This window comes from Centropristis striata, chromosome 23 (assembly GCF_030273125.1).
Source record: "Centropristis striata isolate RG_2023a ecotype Rhode Island chromosome 23, C.striata_1.0, whole genome shotgun sequence".
Lineage (NCBI taxonomy): Eukaryota > Metazoa > Chordata > Actinopteri > Perciformes > Serranidae > Centropristis > Centropristis striata.
The window spans coordinates 18,084,050-18,103,942 of record NC_081539.1 but is presented as its reverse complement, the minus strand read 5'-3'; the positions used below and the strand labels follow the sequence as shown (position 1 = coordinate 18,103,942).

The 19,893-nt window shown below is 42.9% G+C and overlaps 1 protein-coding gene across 1 annotated transcript in view; it reads left to right on the top strand.

The window, feature by feature from the left end:
* Window positions 1–19,578, top strand: part of eya1 (EYA transcriptional coactivator and phosphatase 1) — a 35,664-nt gene extending 16,086 nt beyond the window's left edge. The window contains exons 12-18 of the mRNA XM_059327328.1: window positions 2,582–2,671; window positions 12,525–12,583; window positions 12,702–12,862; window positions 13,085–13,199; window positions 13,523–13,644; window positions 14,463–14,563; window positions 17,419–19,578. Of these exons, the coding sequence (XP_059183311.1) occupies window positions 2,582–2,671; window positions 12,525–12,583; window positions 12,702–12,862; window positions 13,085–13,199; window positions 13,523–13,644; window positions 14,463–14,563; window positions 17,419–17,499 (729 nt within the window). The 3' untranslated portion in view covers window positions 17,500–19,578. The remainder of the gene's footprint in view (window positions 1–2,581; window positions 2,672–12,524; window positions 12,584–12,701; window positions 12,863–13,084; window positions 13,200–13,522; window positions 13,645–14,462; window positions 14,564–17,418) is intronic.
* The last annotated feature ends 315 nt before the right edge of the window (window positions 19,579–19,893 follow it).

Genomic DNA, 19,893 nt, shown 5'->3' with positions numbered 1-19,893 from the left:
GAATTCATCAGAAATTCACAATTTTTAAAGTGATAAACAAAGCTCCATTTTTTTTATTTTGCGGTAGAGCAGCACTTCTGATCACAGGGTTGTTTTGGCTATGGAGGTGTCTGGTTTTGAAGTCAAAAATGACATATTGCTCCTCATATGTCAGAGAGCTTAACGTCTGCGGCCCATGCTCTGTGCCTTTGTTCTGGTATGAGGGGGTGTTTGATGGGGGCAGTGTTTTGTTTTTGGGGTGAAAGAGGGCTGCCCCACGACCCTCCACTGTTTATTTACTTTATTCTCAGCCCTGCATGCTGGGTAAAGAAAGAGCTAAGGCTTAGGGAGCTGTGGCTCAGTGATGAGGGACCTTCCAACCACACACACACACACACACACACACACACACACACACATGCATACACAGGGTCTCCAGTGTGCTCCTCTGAAACAGGAAACACTCCTGACTCCATAAGGGCCCGTTCCATCAGAGCTCATATAGGATGTGACAGCCGCTAGAGTCCCTCTCACTTTCTGTTTTCTCTTTTGTTCCCTCTTTTTCTCCTCCTCTGCCCTTTTTTTTACACAGCTTTCTCTCATGCTCCAACCTGCTCTAACTATCACATTATAGCAGTATTATAAGAGGGAGACATGCTTACTCACAGCGACCACAGAGCATGCTACCTCAAAGACTATCAGAAACGCAGATCTGTAAACTACCTCAGAAAAGAAAGTGAAGCAGACCAGCATCCACCACAACAACAACCCTTCTGTTTTCGTCTATCATTCACATCATCCACATTTTAGTGGCATAAATAAAACAAAAAAAGTCTTTTTCCTCCTCGCTGCTCCAAGCTAACTATAAATAGATGTGTATCTGAGTGAGCACACATCTACACTTTCTCTCACTCACTGTGACCTCCCACCCACTCTTTTTTCTCCCTCTCATACACACATAAACACACTGCTGCTCTTATCAGCTCTTTTAATTGGCATCAAGGCAGCTCACCCCCATAAAGCTGATGGCTGAGGCCAGCTGTGCTGCTATTGGGCTGGCCAGAGCTGGAGCTTAAAGTGGGTGGGGATGGATGGGGGGTTGTTATTGGTAAGGGGCTCAGGAGGAGGAGGGTGGGGGGACTTGGCGCCCCTGTGGATGGCACTGACATCTCGGGACAGGTGGTGCTGGAGCAATGACAGCAGCAGCACTTTGGCCTTCTGGCCTGCTTGTATTCTTAACTCCCTCACTGACTGATTGTTTAGATTTAATTGGAAAGGATTCACTCACGCCGGAGAGGAAGGCCTTTTTCCCACCAAATGGGTCCATAGTGCTAAATCACCCGAAAGCAGAGGCTAGGGAGAGGGAGCTGGTTGCCTGTTGATGTGGGAGGCTAATTATTTTTGATGAATTCTGACTGAAAGATTGATTCGAACTGGGAGGTTAAGAGGAAGGAGAAAGCCTCGAGAAGTGGGGATTGAGCTCTACTTGTGTGGTTTGTCCTCTGTCATTTTAGTGAAAACATAAGCATTGTGGGGTGTGACAGCTAATCAGTAGAAAGCTCAGGTGTGTCTTCAGGTGGTTTAACTCTGTAATCCTCGCTTCTAGTCCTGTCTTTAACACAGTCTCACCCAGCTGCAGAAAATCCTCCTCCACAGCCTACTATTGTCTGCCTTCATCCTTTGCGTGCTGAAGACAATCTGTTGATTAAAGATTTAACATTGAAAAATAAAAGAGTGAACAAAAAGAATGAAGGCACTTCTGTTTAGTTATTTGATTAATTATAATGTGTTTTGTATGTTGCTTTATAATGATAATAATTGGTATGGGAGAGTGAATTGTCTTTGTCTAAAAATGCATTTTGTTAGAAAGTAAAAAATAATTACACAAGGTTTATACCTTTTAATGTTTCTGTGAAAATGCTCTGAAGACTTTTTGCCAATTCATTATCTTTCTAAAGGGAAAATCGCACACATTGTCACCAGCTCATTAACTATTTACAATGTAGTTCACTCCTCTCTAGGTATTATCTTACAGACAGTGCAACCCTATCACCATTACAGCACGTGTCACATTACTGCCAGAGATCATGATTTAAGAAAAAATTGCCCAATGCAGAGAACTATCAGTATTTATTTTGCATTTCAATTATTTAAATACTAATAAAACCTCAGAGTGGTTTGCTTCAGGGGAGAATTGTGTTTAATCACCTAGAGAGCAATCAGATGATGCATCAGCACAAGTATGTGGAGAATGGGCTATTTACGATGAGGCTGTGACCCCCAACTCTTCTAAATCGACCACCCCTCCTGAGAAGAGACATGCTTTTATTGCATTCATTCAAGTCTGTGGCATTTCTGATGACTATTCTAGTCCCTTTCGGAAAGTCGTAAACAGAGGCTGAAACTTTCAAGTCCGCCTAATGTCTTTTTTTATGGGAATAGCCCACTGAGGAATTTAAAGGGATTCTGTGTTAATTGAGTGACTTCCAGGGAACAGCGTTATTTATTGTCTCACATTAACCCCTTCAAATGGAACAAAATTACCTCAATAGTCACAAGAAAGACTTAAATTAGATTTAATTGTTTTTTCTCTATTTTCCAGGATCCGCCGACATCTGTATCATTAGGCCTGAGGATGGAAGAAATGATCTTCAACTTGGCTGACACACACCTATTCTTTAACGACTTGGAGGTGCGTCTATTTTTCAGTGTTTTACTTTCTTCTTTAAGCTGTCTTTAGTCTTTTGAGTATTGCGATACTGTGTTTCGTGATTTTAAAATAATAGCTTACATGTAAAAAGCAGTGCCATGTGTTTGGATGCTACAGGCACACAGATACATGCAGATCCCACTCTTTTGATTGCATAAAAACATGTTTTTATTCAGATTCTATGCATATTTAAAAAATTCATATATATTGCCTTAAATACACGTGTCACAATATATGATACATATCGCCTCTCCATATTCTTGCCAAAACACGTCCCTATTATGTTTCTGCTCTGCACACATTCCTTCTGTTCAGCCTGTGATGGTTTTACTGGTCAGCGGAGTGTATATTTTCTAACAGGAGTGTAGAACAGTCCATTAAGATTTTAGTAAAAGCAGCAACAACTGTCTCTTAGTGTGTAGCCTGTTTCTCAGTTATCAGTCCCATTGTGGTGAAGTATTACCTCGAGCCCAAGGGATACTATGAATTTTACATGTGCTGTCAGTCTCCGTCATTCCTGGGTCACCAGCCCTGCACCCACCCCCCACCCCCTTCCCACTCCCATAGCGGCCAGCTCAATTTGTCAAGCTCTAGTGTTTCTGTGGCCACTCTGTCTGTCTGTGTGTCATGCTGTGTGCTTGGTGTCGCTGTCCACCTACACCCACAGACCCTTCCGTCACAGCATGAAATCCACCACCATCTCCCCTCCCACGCCTCTTTGCCCCCCTGATTCATGTACGGCTAGTGTAAAATCTGTCCCTGGGGCACAGGAATAGAGGGATCAAGGTTGTGTGTGTGTGTGTGTGTGTGTGTGTGTGTGTGTGTGTGTGTGTGTGTGTGTGTGTGTGTGTGTGTGTGTGTGTGTGTGTGTGTGTGTGTGTGTGATGGGGTGTCTGCTTCAATCTGGGGAGAGGTGAAAGACCAGGGATGCTTATAGGCTCAGGCTGTATGTACAGAAAAGTGTGTGACACATATATGCCCATATATAACACATGCACATACATGAAGTGCACCCACTAACCTCTTTCCAGATCAAGATGTCAAACCCAGCTAGCCATCAATGCTTCTCAAAATTTAACAATAAGCAAAGCATTCATCTCAGTGTTATTTTCCTCAACATATTTATCATTACTAATTCTAATTCCCCGTCTAAGATTTTTATTTTTGGGATTTCTGTCCCTGCCTCTTCCTCTCTCTGTCTCTCCATCCCAGTGAATTTGATCCCGCTGACCCAGCGCTTTTCTTTAGTGTCCTGCTTTAGGCTGACCTCACAGTAGAGGAAATGTTTTGTTTGATACTTAAGTGTGAAGAGATCTGTGGCCAGTCTGCCAAGTCTCATTACTCACCACCATGTTTCGGCTCTGTTACATGAAGAAAACCCAAGAAGGAAGGGAAAAAACGGGAGACAGAAAGAAAATGTTCATTCTCTCCCAGACAGACGAGTGACTGAGATTCCAAACGCAGCCATCGTGATCAAAGTTAATTGGCTGCAATTGGCTGGTTAAATATTTCCTTATGCCCTGGCCATGTAGAATCCATTGTAGCTGCACTTTATTTAATAGATGTGCCCCAATCATTTGAAAAAATGGCAGTTTGTGACAACGCTTAAATGTGGTTTTGCTCAACATCTGTCCTGTGTTTTGATTTCTTTTCATGTGTGATGAAACCGTTCACAGACGAATTGGCAGCTCGGACTGCTTATAAAATTATTATAAAAAACGCCTATATTTCTTCTGCTCTATCTCAGTAACAAAATTATTAGATTTTGTTTTGACACTTTAAAGCTTTAGACTTTTTCCAGCTAGAACTAGAGTAGTATCATGACTAATATAGCAATGTGTGGTCTGCAGCAAGAACACTTTTAAGAACATCCAATGTAAAGACCTCTCTGCAGACGCTGCAGTGACTGTCATTAACAATCATACCAGAGGAGGAGTGACATTCTCTTGAAGGCATATTGATCTCCCCTCTTAAATTGAGCTGGGCCAGTCTGAGTGTTAAGTGCCAGTCCTCAGCAATGCCTAACCAGTTGTGTTTCCTCTCTGCTGATTTACAGTCCTCCATCTCAGATAGAGCTAAATAGAGTCCAACTATAAATACCGCAGCCAGCAGCAGTTATGTATTTAAGCATGTGCAGAAATGCATATGGTCCATCTAATTTAGTCTAAGCCATAAAGGGAGACCCCAGAGGCTGTGCAGAAACACAGGTGCAGAGTTAGTGGCCTAACGGTGTGTGTGTGTGTGTGTGTGTGTGTGTGTGTGTGTGTGTGTGTGTGTGTGTGTGTGTGTGTGTGTGAGTGTGAGTGAGTGGTCCATCTAAGTCTTAACACGGTTGTCCTGCCAGCCTCTGCAACATTAGATATAGACTCACAATTTCACTATATGTGCTGTCTCAAATTATTTTTGCTTGTATTAAAATAGTAGTTTTAAAGATAAATGCATCCATTTTAAATGCACAAGGGTTGTTTATTTTACAGACCTCTACATATCACAAATAAGAGTAATATTGTACTCAGCCTGCCACAGCCAACCCTCTGGTCTTGTGTGTTTCAAGTGTGTGTGTGAGTGAGTCAGTGTGTGAATGGAGGCTGGACGGCGTTGATAGAGCTGGTGAGTGACGATTCAGAGGAAAGTCATAAAAAGAAAGAGGGCATGCCGAAGGGGTCAACAGGGATCAGTTTCACCCTTACGTCTCTCTCTCTCTCTCTCTCTCTCTCTCTCTCTCTCTCTCTCTCTCTCTCTCTCTCTCCCTCTCTCTCTCTCTCTCTCTCTTTTTCTGGATCGGAGCTCTCTGACTGTTAGATAGTATTGGAGATGTGTCCCAGAAATACTGCATCCCCCCAAAAGACTTCGCCTCCTATGCTACGCACACACAAATCTCTCTATCGATCATCCCGCACGAACCATTTGCTGCTCAGCCCTTTAAATGACGGGTGTAGTGTTATATGAACAGCACAGTGTGTTTTTATCATCAAAATGCTCTTGCTGAAGGAAGTATTAGGAGAGTAATTGAAGGCAATATGATCCGTATTGATGTGATCTTCACTGTATTCATTTTCCTTATAGAAGAGATGTATTTCAATAGCTACAGAGATAAACAGAAAAATATCATCTTCGTTATAAAACAGAGCGGAATACTGTACAAAATATTTTTTTTGTAATTTGTTAATTAACAAACAACAAATTGTTGTATTTTCAGAATCATACTAAAAGTGAATACTGGTAGTAACCTTTAAATATGTTTCAAAATGAAATACTTTTATGAGTAAATTTCTGAGAGGATTTGTTGTTTATATATTTTGATGTTGAATTTAATACATTTGCCTCACCAGTTTCACACTAGCGCTGGGTGTGAGGTTGAAAATGGAGTTAATTGATGGTCTGAAGTGATGTGTATAATGAAGCCCACTGAGGCTGAGCTCACTGAGAAGACTGACAGCTCTGCTGTGACTCAGGGTGTGAGTTTACTGTAGGTGCGCTGCTGCAGCCCAAACGCTAACGCCGAGCGGTATGTGGGAACCAGGGGCCTCTCTCTCGCCGGCCGAGCCCCCTGTGTTCCCTTCTCAGTGGGGTACGGGGGCTGCCGTCTCCCCCTTCCCTGGGTGAGAAAACAACCCTCCCTGTCTGGAGGATAAAGGGCACGGGGGCAAACCACTCACAGGGAGAGAGAGGGGGAGAGGTCTCTAAAGGTGGGAACATTTTAAATTAGTCCACTGATGCCTCCATGCTGTGTGCAACCCTCTCTCACACACTTATGCACTCTAAACATGTTGTGCTGCAGATTCTTAACACACACTGTACGAAGTATTCACACACACACACACACACACACACACACACACATACCTGTGGAGCAACCCTGTGACACTGTGAGCTGCCTGCCTTTTATAGCTCCCAGCCTGCAGTCGCAGGGTTGAAACCTCCTCTGTCACTCTCACCCAGGGGCTGCCTGTTAATGAGAGATGCTGTGAAACGCATGGTTACCTTTTCCTAGTGGCAGAAATGGCCCTCCAGAGCCTCTTAGTGTGGAGCCATTTTGTTGGTTTTATGTCCCACTGTAGAGAGTCAGATCCTGTACTCACCATTCCATATGATTGGTAGCTTTATCGTGTTTTCCTTGATAGTATATTTTAAGGTTTTATTCCCAGTAAGGGGGAACATAACTGTGCTTTTCATTGAATCATGAAATAAAGTCATTCAGTTTATCGGTTACAAATTAACACTGTAGCTTTGTGGTACTGATTTTTTATTCTATTTCAATAACATTATCATAACACATAAAAACAACCCACCTCGAGCTGCACCAGTGAGGAGTTATTGCTCTATTTTTCATTTTTTTAATATACAGTGTGCCGCTGAAACAAACAGTGAACTAAAAAAGGCCATTTTCATACAGTATATTTGGTCAGATGGTCTTCCTTAGGTCTGGACACACTGATGTGGGTATTTCATCATTTGTCTGGCCACTGATGCAGCAGTTCTGTCATGCTCCTCGACATAACTCCATCACATCTCAAGGCGGGGCCACTGATGTGTTTTGGAAAGACTACAGAGAGAAAGTGGAGGTTTCAAAGCCACCCTGTCAATCTTCGCTCCACAGAGCTCCACCTCACCCCCACCCTTTACCCAGAATCCTAACATAGCCGATTCATGCACCAGTAGGGGTTGAGGGTGCACGGAAAATATTCTGTCTGGAAACAAATGATGATATTTAAGAATAGATTTCTTGTCCTGAATTAAAGAGGCAGACACAGCACCTGCCCAGCATGGTCTGTGAAGGAAAAGAGCCGAAACTTGCACAGATTTGTCCAAACAACAGTCCACTTGGCAAGAATAAATGGTTTCTCTATGGATACGTTTGTTGCGAAGGAAAAATGCTGAAATGACTGAGATTTGATATTGCATTTAATGTCGTTCTCCTTGAGGTGTGGTTTCGATTGCAATGCCAAAAATAGGAAATAATGAGAAGCAGCTCATCCATCACACATAACTAATTTATACTTTTCACTGCCTACCTGTGGGGTGATTCTTTCTTTTCCAACTTTTCCAGTCACTACAGCAGCACTTTACAGACCGCTCTATTAAAATTCAGTCTGCTCCTGAGCAAAGCGTACTTGTGCTCCCTCTGGATCCCTTCTCCTGATCGTGTGAATTTTTGTAAAACCAGCATATACTTCACTATACCTGTGCTTTGTTTGGCGCCGCTGTTTGAATTCCGTGGCTGTTCAAGCACAGATTGTGGATTGGAATGAAGTGGGTTCGAAGAACTCTCCCTTTGTTACCCACATCCTGTGTTTGACCCCCAGGTAATCACAGCCCCCTCCCTTCTGCACCCTCCTCCTTCCCCCCCAGACAGGGGTGCCTGTGGTGGGAACGGAGAAGGAAGTTGCTGGGGGTCATAGACCACGGGGGGGATGACAGCCACTGCCGGTGGAGTGGCGGTATTGAGAACCTGCGAACCATGGATGAGCCTTTTTCACATGGCATTAGCCTGTAGGGTCACAAGGAATGCTGTGATGACGGCTGTTATCGCTCACACTGTGGTTTTGACCACCCACCCCCACCCCACCAACTCACCTGAGAGAGAGGATGAGAGAGAGGAAGAGTGGGGCAGCTCATATCCAAAAAGTGGACACTGTCTGTACGGCAGTGATCTAGACCTTCGTGGCAAAAACAAGTCTTAAGAGTTAGTTTATGTAGCTTGGTCCTTTCTGTGTTTTGGTAACATGCATTGCTGACTTGCCGCGTCTTTCTTCTCCTTGCCTCTGACTGTTGCAGTCACCACTCTGAGCTCTTTCCAGGGCTACAGGAAGACTCGGGCCGTCATTGCTGATTGCTTAATGACAGATGCAAAGGGAACAAAGAGGTCTCTGATAGCTTCCTCCACAGTGAAGAGTTTTCAGCAGTCTAGTGGAAAGACAGAGAGACAGGGAAAGGAAGAGAGAGTGAATGATGGAGAGATGGAAGCATCCCGGGGCAGGAGCATCCTGTCTACAATTGTTGTGCATTTTTTGGCGTTGTTCCTGCATAGATAAGGACTTGGTTTGGTAGCTCAGATAAAAGAAAAGAATGTTGTTGATGAATTTAACAGAAAGACATAGTGTTTGCATAAGGAGTAATTGCAATGGCTTCTGGTGGAGGGTCTTCACTCCTGAGTACAGTAGGAACATCTGGTGTGAGTTAGTGGTGATTGTAGGTTTTACAGAGACCACTGTTTGCTTGGTGAGGGGAGAATGGGGGGATTCGATAGAAAAGACATGTTCAAAAGGTTCTAAGAAATTCTCTGACTGCCCCTCAATGTGCCACCGTGTTGAAGCCCCGTCATTCTATTGTTAATGTTAAACAAATAAAATTATAGCAGCGCTATTTTTCCCTCAAGCTTTCCAATGAGTCAGTGACAGTGACGTTAAATGTTTATAAATTATTTTTATTAACAGAATATGTGGAATTTTCAGACAATCCTTGCTATCAATGAGCAGTGGCTGTTAAGTGAACTGCAGTCAGCATCCTGATGCTTGTACATGCTCAGTATGCACAAGTGAGCATCCTGGGCATTGCCAAAACAATGACTTAACATACATGAGAACATGATAATGGACCGGCATCCTGTTGATAGATGAGGCAATTAAAGTAACACTGTTATACACAGCCCGCGACCCGAGTGCTGATAAGCGGATAAGGATAATGAATGAATAAATTAATGAATGTTGTACACAGTATGAATTCTTCAGAACTGCTCGATTTATTTGGCATTTAATGATCAATCGATATATCCAACAATGCTGGAGTGCCACTGAGTCCCTCAGTTAGTAAAATTCACCCCCCCCCCATAGTGTTTCTTTCCATCCTGTCCACTTTGACTATATGACTGCACTTAACTGACTTGAACCTGCACCATCCATGGCTCTGTGGTGTTTACGAGGCCTTCAGAAGTGCCTCCTAATGAGTATGTGTAAGGGTTACTGTACAACATTACCCACAGCCACCTCCTCTATTAGCTTTCCCATTCCTCCCAGGAAGCCAGTGCAGAGGTTTATGCCAGCCCCAGCTGGGAACAGTAATTGTTGGAGTCTGCGCATTCTTCCAATTACCCCCTCCCTTTTTATTCACGGCACACACACACACAGACAAACGTCTATCTGGAGGTCTCGAAGCCCAGTTCAGCTGTTGTTTAAGCGTCGTAATATCTACAAAATTAAAAAACTATGTAAACATGCAGAAACAAAGAAATGGAAGGAGTACAGTGTATTTTTCTTGGCCGTTTGAATTTTTAACACTTTACATTAGTTCGGGTTTGATTTGTTTATTAACTTTGAGGATTTGGGAGAAGTCCATGAAAAATCATTCATAATCAGGCAGCAGTTATAATGGCTACATTTAGGTCTAATTACTGAGGCATATTTATGTGTTTCAGGTCATGGTGGAGTGTTGGCTCTAGTAGTAGGCCCATAATTAACATGCTGAGTAATATTGTTCTCACATAGCTGTTTTGATCCATGCTGGCTGTCAGACTCTGAAAGAAACACATTGCAGGGAAAGAACAAAGCATGAGGAACTATTGTCATCAAACAAGGCACCAGGAGACAGCATACAATTAGGCAATGATATACCGAACGAGTGCTTTGCAGTCGGCTGATTGTGTTTGATTCATCAGCAGGTAATTACTGGATAATAGAAGCATTCCAGTCACTTGCACCAGAATGGGAGGTCTTTCAAAGAAGGCTTTATGAGGCGCTTAACCCAGGGTGCAGTTTTTGTTTTCCTAAACAAACAGACATGCCTCTACTACTTAAGGAATTAAGCACACCAATACTCCTGGCTTGGGTTCCACTCGGAGAAAAAATTGGGGATAATTTGCAAACATAAATCATCTGCAAGTTTGTTGGCAGCAGATCTTCAAGCTGGGACAAATTGCTGCTTTCTTCATCTATTAAAGATCCGCTGGTGAGTGTCTGGAAACAGATTAGGCCAACAGAGCTAATAGCCCCCGCCTGCACCCCATCTCCAATTGGCAGTCCATCTTGTGGAACGCAGGGCTCAGAGCTCACTCCATGTGAGGTCACTTTGGACTCTCTCCCCCAGCCTTTACCCGCTGCTCTCCTCCGTCTCCAAGCCCTCTACCCTTCCACCCCCTTATCGGGGTGCCGGAGCCCCGGAGAGGAGGGGAGAGGGGTCACAGGGTCAAAGTCTTTTCCTCTTTGGATCTCGGGGCTTGCTGGGAGAGGCTTGGCGGGAGAATGGCTGCATTAGAGCAGGGGTTGGGGGTCAAGATTTTAATTCTGTTAAAGAACAGCTGGTTTGAGTTTCTCCTCACGTCGCTCTCCCCTCCCTTTCCCCACAAATCCAGGGAGATGAAAAATTTGTTCAGAGGGGAACCAGTAAAATAAAAAAGGTTTACAGTCCAAAGCCCTTACCCTTACCCTGCTCTAGCATTAGAGAGGAATGCAATAACGTCAGCATTTGGCCTCAGTTAGATTGACTTAAAACAAGGAAGTCCTTTCTGTGTTTTGGTGTCTTAACAGCCGGATGAAACTTAATTAAAAAGCTCAAAAAATCGGGAGGGATTTTTCATACTTGAGACCGGAGGAATTCTCTCCCTCCAGTTTCAATTTCCATGAGAAATTATTATTTCTCACATAACCTTAAACAGGTGAGACTAACTTTTTTGGCAGTTACACAACCAATTTAAAACCTGCAGCTTGTCCAGAGAAATTCTTTAAACTACTTCATGGAGATATCAGATGCGCTCTCTGTTATTCATTCTAGATCAGGGCTGACTGAAACAAATTGAGAGTCTGACGTCACATTAATTTCAAAGCCTATTGCTTTTAACAAGGCCATTGCTCAATCTACTGTTGGCTAAGTTGCTAGTCACCACAAGTTTTCACAAAAAAGAAGCTTTGCTGGTCTCTGTCTGCTCTGCCCCATGTGTTGATCTGAATGCCAAGGCAGGACTCCCTCACATTTAGAGCTCGCTGAGGGGGGCGGAGAGAGAGGGGAGGAAGGGGGAGGCACCAGAGCTCTCCTATAAATGGAAAACTAATAACAGATTTTTAGTCTGCTTTCTCCTGCACTCTTTTGCTGGCTGGCTGGCTGACTGGCCCCGGGGCTGTGTTGGTGTGTGGCGCAGCAGCAATCAGAGGTCATAATTTCATTGGCGGTTAGCATCAGGTTCAATTTTTCTAGTAGGTTACATTTACCAGAAAGTCTGGATTGTGTTACTGCGTACCGGCGGAATCAGTGCAGAGCTGCAGAATCCCTCTACCTTTCCAAGAGGAGCCAGGCACCCCCAAAGGGGAAGAGGAGTGCGCACATATGTTGAGAGATGCACACACATCATACACAGACACATACACATGCACAGACCATTACAACTCTCTCTACATTCAGCAAGGCTACACATTATCCTTCTACTGTATGTATATATATCAGTACTTGCAGACATAGCTGTTCAAATGCCAACCTGGGGAGTGTTTGGAGTTTCTGGATTGGGATTTAATTGGTTATGTCTGTGGGTGTGCATATCTTTAGACCCCTCTAGTGGTAGCAGTCCATTCCGGCTAATGATGAGGTTAGTTTTTGTTTGGACGGAGCCGGTGAGGGCACAAGGGAAGAAAAATGTGGAGAGCTTATTCAAAAGGATATAAAGAGAAAGTCAAGGTGAAGGGGATTAAGACTGAGGTGTCCAGCCAAAGCACAAATTCCTGTATAAATATGTTGTTTCAAGTGAAAAATTACCTGGAACATGTGGCAAGTGAAAGAAAGAAAGAAACCTCTCAAAGAAATTATATTTCTTGAAGAACATTACTCAAAGCGTATGTCCTGTGTGTTCCAGGAATGTGACCAGGTACATATCGACGACGTGTCCTCTGATGACAACGGCCAGGATCTGAGGTACAACACTGATACACTTTTTAAACTTTCATCAATAGTCATAATAAACGGTGCATTTGCTTGCATCAATGTTGACGCAGCCTGTACTGACAGATTATTTCCTTTGTCTTTATCTCAGTACGTACAACTTCGGCGCTGATGGTTTCCACGCAGCAGCGACCAGTGCCAATCTATGTCTGGCCACAGGCGTGCGGGGAGGTGTGGACTGGATGAGAAAACTGGCCTTCCGCTACAGAAGAGTAAAAGAAATCTACACCACCTACAAAAATAACGTCGGAGGTAATCCCCAACAAGCAGCGCTGCTCTGTACAGATCTATTGCGCAGAACTGAGTTTGCAGATGAACATGCCCTCATTTGTGTGGGCGTTTGTGCGAGTGTCTGTTCGTGTGTGTGTGTTCTAAAAGCACACATGCCATACCACTTGGTCAGGGTAAATTTTGAAAATTTCAGTGGTATTCGGAGGGCTGGTCCAACCCAAACAATGTTACCCTGCGTTTCAGGTCTGCTGGGCCCAGCCAAAAGGGAAGCCTGGTTGCAATTGCGAGCAGAAATTGAAGCCTTGACGGACTCCTGGTTAACACTGGCACTGAAAGCACTAACATTAATCCACTCAAGGTAGGACTCCAGTGAGGAAAATTGTACCCAGTCCCATACCGCACATATATAAACTTGCATGTGGTGTAAATAAGTCAAATCTATATTCCCAAGCTATTAAAGAAAATGCCAACGCTCTTTGGGATAGTCTTTGTCTTCTGATTTTGAAAATGCACAAAGAGAGACTATAAAAGGAAGCTGAGACTCAATCCTTTATTACATGGCATGTTTTAAACTGATACATCGCAGTACCTATATTTTCTGCACACTGTTTTCTTTTGTCCTCCCTCTGAGTGATTTAGAGTGATGTCATCCCTTTGCTCTCCTCTGTCTCTCTGCTGCAGGTCAAACTGTGTGAATATCTTGGTGACCACCACGCAGCTCATCCCCGCCCTGGCTAAGGTCCTGCTCTACGGCTTGGGGATAGTCTTTCCTATCGAGAATATCTATAGCGCAACCAAAATAGGTAAAGGTGTGGTCTGAATCCTCTTTTGTTTTGTCCGCTGTGAACACTTTGGGACATGAATGCTTATTATTTTGAGCTTTGTGAGTGTAAAAAGTTAAGACACACGTGCTACCTTAGTGACGGGACAGAGGCGTGGATGGGGTGGGAGATTCAGTCACCAGAGAGGGTTGATGTTCTTCTATGAAGGAATAGGCCTAATCAGCCTGGGATTATATTCCTGGAGCTGGGCCTGCACTGGGCCTCCCCAGGCCTCTCCTGTTCAGTCTCTGCATATGAAACCACTTCTGCACATTTATGTCATTCCACAGCAACAAGACCCCCCCCCTTTTCCTCCTCTTCTCCTTCAATCCCCCCTTTCCTCCCGTCCTTCCTTCTTCACTGTTTCAAATGCAAAATAAACATCGAGCTTCACCCCCGCACCATTTTCAGGCCCGTCAGCGCAGAGCTGGAGCAGCTCAGGGTTTCTCGGAGCATTAAGCGCACTGGTCCTCTTAAACAGACCCTGTAGCATGCAAGAGTGATTTTAGCTGATTTAAGTCTATTTGTCCCATGCTTGAGGAGCAGGAGGGCAGAGTTAATGCTTTTCAGATTGTCTTTATCTAAGGACTGATCTTATCACATCTCCTCACTCAGCTCAAAGTGTTTACACTCTGCCCTATTTTGTACGTGTGGTGTTTTTAAAGGGGCTCTTGTCACCCTGTGGCTTTGAATCAACTTGATGGTGTTTTGCGTGGGTCCCTGCAAGTGTCCAAGTGCATGTGTGTGTGTTTGCATCCACTCAATGCTCCGCTAACATCTTGCTGTCGATTCCCCCACAGGGAAGGAGAGCTGCTTCGAGAGAGTAATTCAAAGGTTCGGGAGGAAAGTTGTTTACATTGTTGTTGGAGACGGTGTGGAAGAGGAGCAAGGCTCAAAAAAGGTAAGAAGTCTTGGAATAATAACTACCACATACTGTATGCAAGAGGTGTGGGCTCAAGTCACACGAGTTGGACTCAAGTCAGACTTGAGTCACAAATTTGACTTTAGACTCAAGTTGACAAAATCAAAAAAAAAGAATCAAAACAAGATTGAAAAAAGTATGTTATATAAAGTGTACACAAATCACTTTCCTAACTTAACTAACATTAAGACTATTCATTCCCAGCATTCCCCACAACCACTTTGTTTAAACGAATCTGATAGCATCTAGTCAAGCTGAAGAAGAGAACCAGGAGGAACAAATTAATACAAATTTTAAAAAAGCATGTATGATTTCTGTGAATTTAATATATTTTTACCCTGATGTTAAAAAAAGCCTAACATTTGGTGAAGAGTGCATTATGAATCATTAACTATTCAAAACTTAAAGGTTAGGACTTGGCACATGCGTGAAAAGACTTTCAAAACAATGCCTTGGTCCCACCACTGTTGTATACACAATGAGTCCTCTGATGAAAACATTTATCAGAAATACACGGAGCTTAGACCGAGCTAGGAAAAAAGACAATGTTTGGACCTGTGATTACTTTCCGTACAAGGTCAAGAGTTCACGAATCCTCACAGAACACAAAACATACCTGCCATACTTTTCCAAAGAAAGGAACTAGCGCTCCAGCTCTCCTCCTCCTTACTTTACTTTTATTCGTTTATCCTCTTATAGGGCGTCCAAGTACAAGAGAGAAAGTCTGTAGTGTGTAATCAGCGCTCTTCCTCCACCATCTCAGGTTTACAGAGCAGGGGAGGGGAGAGATGCCATAATTATATATTCCTGCTCGCTGCCCTGAGTAGCGTGAATGCTGTGTGTGTAATGCAAGGCAAGCCCTTTCAGGCATGTTGAAGGCACATTGTAAACAGAGAACACATAAAGGAGACTTAAATCATTGTAGATGAAATTAGGATATTTACTGCAACGACAGGCCTGCTAGCACGAGACGGATCAAGAAAGCCGCCGGTATCTGTTCAGATGACATTGCCCTTTTCATGTTACCTGTCGGCTCTTGCTCCAAAATTTGTGTATTCAGCATTTCTGCCAAGTTTGGATGTAAACCAAATGCTGCATGCGAGCCGCACACTGCAAACATATTCATTAGCAAATTAATCAGCGGCGCAAGAGCATATTTCACTGACAGTTATGGTGAGCCACAGTGTCAGGGTGAAGACATGGAGTTTCCCTTTGAAAAACCTCCAGCTCCTTTTTCACCTGTTTCTCAGTAAACAATGAGTAGACGCGTGAGGACAGATGAAGAGCGATTAGGCAGCGATTAGGAAGAAGTTGCAACCTTTACCCTGGATAAGTGTGTAAAGCAATAGCTCTGTATTATGAAAAGTGAACACACCCTGGGAATATGGTCTTGAGGGATGATTGTGGAAAAAGATGCAAATATTTTCACTCAGTCTTGAGTTGTTGGAGTGTGACATTGATGGAAGGATAAGGCGTTTTTTTCCCCCCGTCTGAGTGGTGTGAGTCCCACGACACGCCATGCGGTAAAAGGTTTCTGTGTCAACATCAGAGAGGACGTGAAATAACACAACAATTTCACCCGTCAGGAGGCACACATCAGACGTGACACTGTGTGGAACTACAAAAGCAAATGTCTAAAAAGTTCTCTCGGCACTCATTCCTCCACCTAAAAGAAAAAACTCCACCATCCCTGAAACAATTCTGCCTTCACTTATTACCATCGCCTGGGAGAGAAGGCACAGATAGCATCTCCAGCTTTTAAACTTAAAAGCAAAGACAATTTACAAAACAAAAAGCAAAGAGCTTTTTAAGGGTCAGTGCAGGCTCTCCTAAGCGGAACATATGCCTGGGAGAGGCCATACCTTTGATAAGGGGAGGGTAATGGGCTCCACACACTGAGGAGCTGAGGACTCTACCTGACAAGCTCCTTTCATTCTCTGCGACTCAGGTTTCTCCCCCGTCCTCTGCTCGGGAACAACAGCTCATTTGCACTGTCCCAAACACACACTGGCAGGCAGGAGGTTCATTCAAAAGAGCCTGTGGGGAGTTCATTTCTGTTGAGGTTGAAGACAGCTACTGGATTAGCTTGGTGGTATAAAACTACACGTTGATGCTGGAGAGAAATTAATTAGAGGTACAGATGTACTATTTGGCTGCATAGATATATACACAAGGGAGCAAGAGGAGCGGTCGGCGTGTGTTATTGATATGATCGCTTTTCCTGGTGAAAGGACCATGCTTACTCCATTTATTCAATGTATTAGCGGCAGTGTGAAGAATAAAGTCTTTTGAGCACTTTTTGAAAGTGCTAAGATATATGGAGGCCATTAAAAGAAAAAAAAAGTTATATGGACACTTTGTGAACTTGTGGAAAATAATAAAAAAATCTCTCAGTCATTATAATGAGAAATGGCTCGAAATAATGACTTAGTTTCTCAATATCATAATAATCTGTCTCAAAATGAGTATCTCCAAATAACGAGTAGCTTTCTCAAAGTCTTTTTTCTTTTTTTACATATTAGGTCATTATTTTATATTTCGTGAAATTTTCTCAAAATCATGACTTACAGTATATTTTTTCCCCAACCGATTGGTGGAAATGGGCTTCCATAGAGATGATAATTTTCAATATTGATAAATATATACATAATCTTTGATAAAGGTTCAGCTAAAAAAAAAAAAAAACCTGGAAGAAACAAACAAAAAAAAAAATTCTCTGTGAAGTGACTGAAAGGATTGATCTTATGATGATTGATTACATATCAATTAAATGATTAATTGTGTCAGCCCTTTTTTCAGTGTTTTGAATAAAACGTTTTTTATTTCACCCTCAGCACAACATGCCCTTCTGGAGGATCTCCAGCCATTCAGACCTCATGGCCCTCCACCACGCTCTAGACCTGGAGTACTTGTAGCACTACACCACCATCGTTCACCCTGCTCCGCCTCAGCACACCCTGCAACCTTTCACCTTCGCCCTCCAGCCCCGTCCCACGCTTGCCGCAGACCCTGCAGCTCAGAAGAGACCCCCCTGCGCTGCCTGGCGTCTGTCTTCCACTACAGAGGAAGAAAAGAAGAGGAGAATGGAGAAAAAAAGGCTCAGCACACGGTTAATGTGCTGACATATGGTCACACTTCGTCTTAACCCTAAACTTTTTTTTTTGCTGGAAGCGAAGGAGAGAGGTGAATTTACGGCGCTGCAGCTGCTTGCCCTGGTTACTGTGAATTGGCCGCTTTCTGAAGCTGTCAAAGTGTTTTACGGCCCCCTGTTTGTGCCGGGACTCTGTCAGGGTTCACACCTGTGAGGAGAGCAGAGCTACTGATGGTCTCGCCCGCCTCGCCTCGCCTCACCTCGCCACAGAACTCAGCTACAGTAACCCGCAGGCCCACGACTACTGGTGGTGACATTTCTCCGTCCCTCTAGCTCCTCACCTCCCGTCTCTCTGTTCCTTATCTGTCTACCTACTTTTTAGTCTCTCTTCCGTCATGGGACAGACAAAGCCGTCGGCCTGGGAGTCCTGTGCTTGTTATTTATGAACGGAGACTTTGTGAGTGGCAGCGTGCCACCAAGAAGGTACCTTGACGACAAAAGACTTGTGCCTTTTACAAAGTACTATTGATTTCCACCACAGCAAGAGGAAGACGTTTATGGAAGAAACAAAAAAAGGGGGTTTTCTAATAATTTAAGAAAATTACAAAAAACTTTATTTACAATGCTGAGACAATCGTGTATAGAGGAAATCTTTTTTGTGTGTGTAAGTTTGTAATCACTGGACTATTCCTTCCTATATTCAATTAGGTACGTGCTCTTGAAAGGTGGCAATGCTTTTTCATTGAAGTAAAAAATAATAATAAAAGGCATCCCATCGCACATAAGCTTGTGCGATGCCTGAAAGTGTTGATGTGTTCAAGTTTTGTTCAGTAAACAAATATGTAGATAATGGGATTTTGTGATAAATTGTTTTGTCAAGACCAAAAGCATGGATGTCAAGTGTCAATGACCTTTCATTTGATTCTGTGATGTTTCTCGTCCTTACAGGAAACTTCAGTCACATCTTTATACAGCATAACAGGTCTCCTCTACTGCAACTCCTTTTTAGACGCATATTTTAAAGGGAAAGAGGTTTTGTTTTTAGTTATTCAGAAAGGTAGCTTACAACTTGTGTCCTTACAGCATTTCACCAGCTTGCAGCCCTGACCCCATATATTTGGAAGCAAACTTAATTCTGATAAGTTTTACGGATGTGGAATGGAAGTGAGAAAACTCCCAGTTTCCAGCCTCCTGAGAGCCGTTTTAACAACAAATTTGAATAAATCTGAGATTTAAAGAAAAAGCAGGCTTGAATAGGTTTTATTATCTTTTATACAAGCGCTATAACAACTCTTGTACAGCGAGCGTAATTTTGTATGATGTAGTGTTTTTATTTCGACTTTGAAAATACATTCTGTGTCCCTCTTTGAGATAGTTGAAAGACATGAAGCCCTTTTCATAATGCTTCTACATCTGTGGATGGGGAAACCTGTAGTTAACAATGAGAGAAAAGCCACTAACTGCGAGGGGTTTGTGAACATACAGGACATGTGCTATCGACTGTGAATTTCTTAAACAGAAACCCATTTATTGTGTTTCTAATTTTTCCCTCCTTTGCACATGATCACTGTTGGCCTTTACATTTCAATTTGAATCCCTCTCCCATTTCCCCCTCCTTCCCATTTCTCAAAGCAACTTCTTCCCCCTGCACTCTGGGGGTATCTACATATTGCTGCTAGATCAAGGTAATGGTAGGTAACTAGAGGAAATGTTTTATAGATTCATACAGCACGCTTTTTTTTATTATGTTGCAATCATAAATGCAAACTGGAAATACTTTACACTACATGGGCCTCATTGTGAAACGCAAAAGATTGTTGTGTCTGCAAAATATGTGTACAGATGTTTTTGACATTATTATTTGATTGTGTTTAAATTAATAAAACTGATTTGTGAACTGTTACATGATGCCCTCTGATTCTTTTCATATAAAACTACAGTTTACATTATTTAAGACGTTAGGGCTTTATGAAATGTCTTTTTTTTACATTAAAAACTTGTATTGAAGTTTTTGAACGAAGCTTTGAATGTCTGCCGGCATGTCACCCTAAACACAATTAAAACATTTTTATTTTTTTTATTAAATCAAATTTATTTATCTTTTTTTAATAAATTTTGACTTTTCTGTGAGTTATTGTAAATGTTTGGATCACACATGGTGGAAACAATCCTATGCAACCTCCACTGGAATATAATTCTATAAAAAATAATAATAATC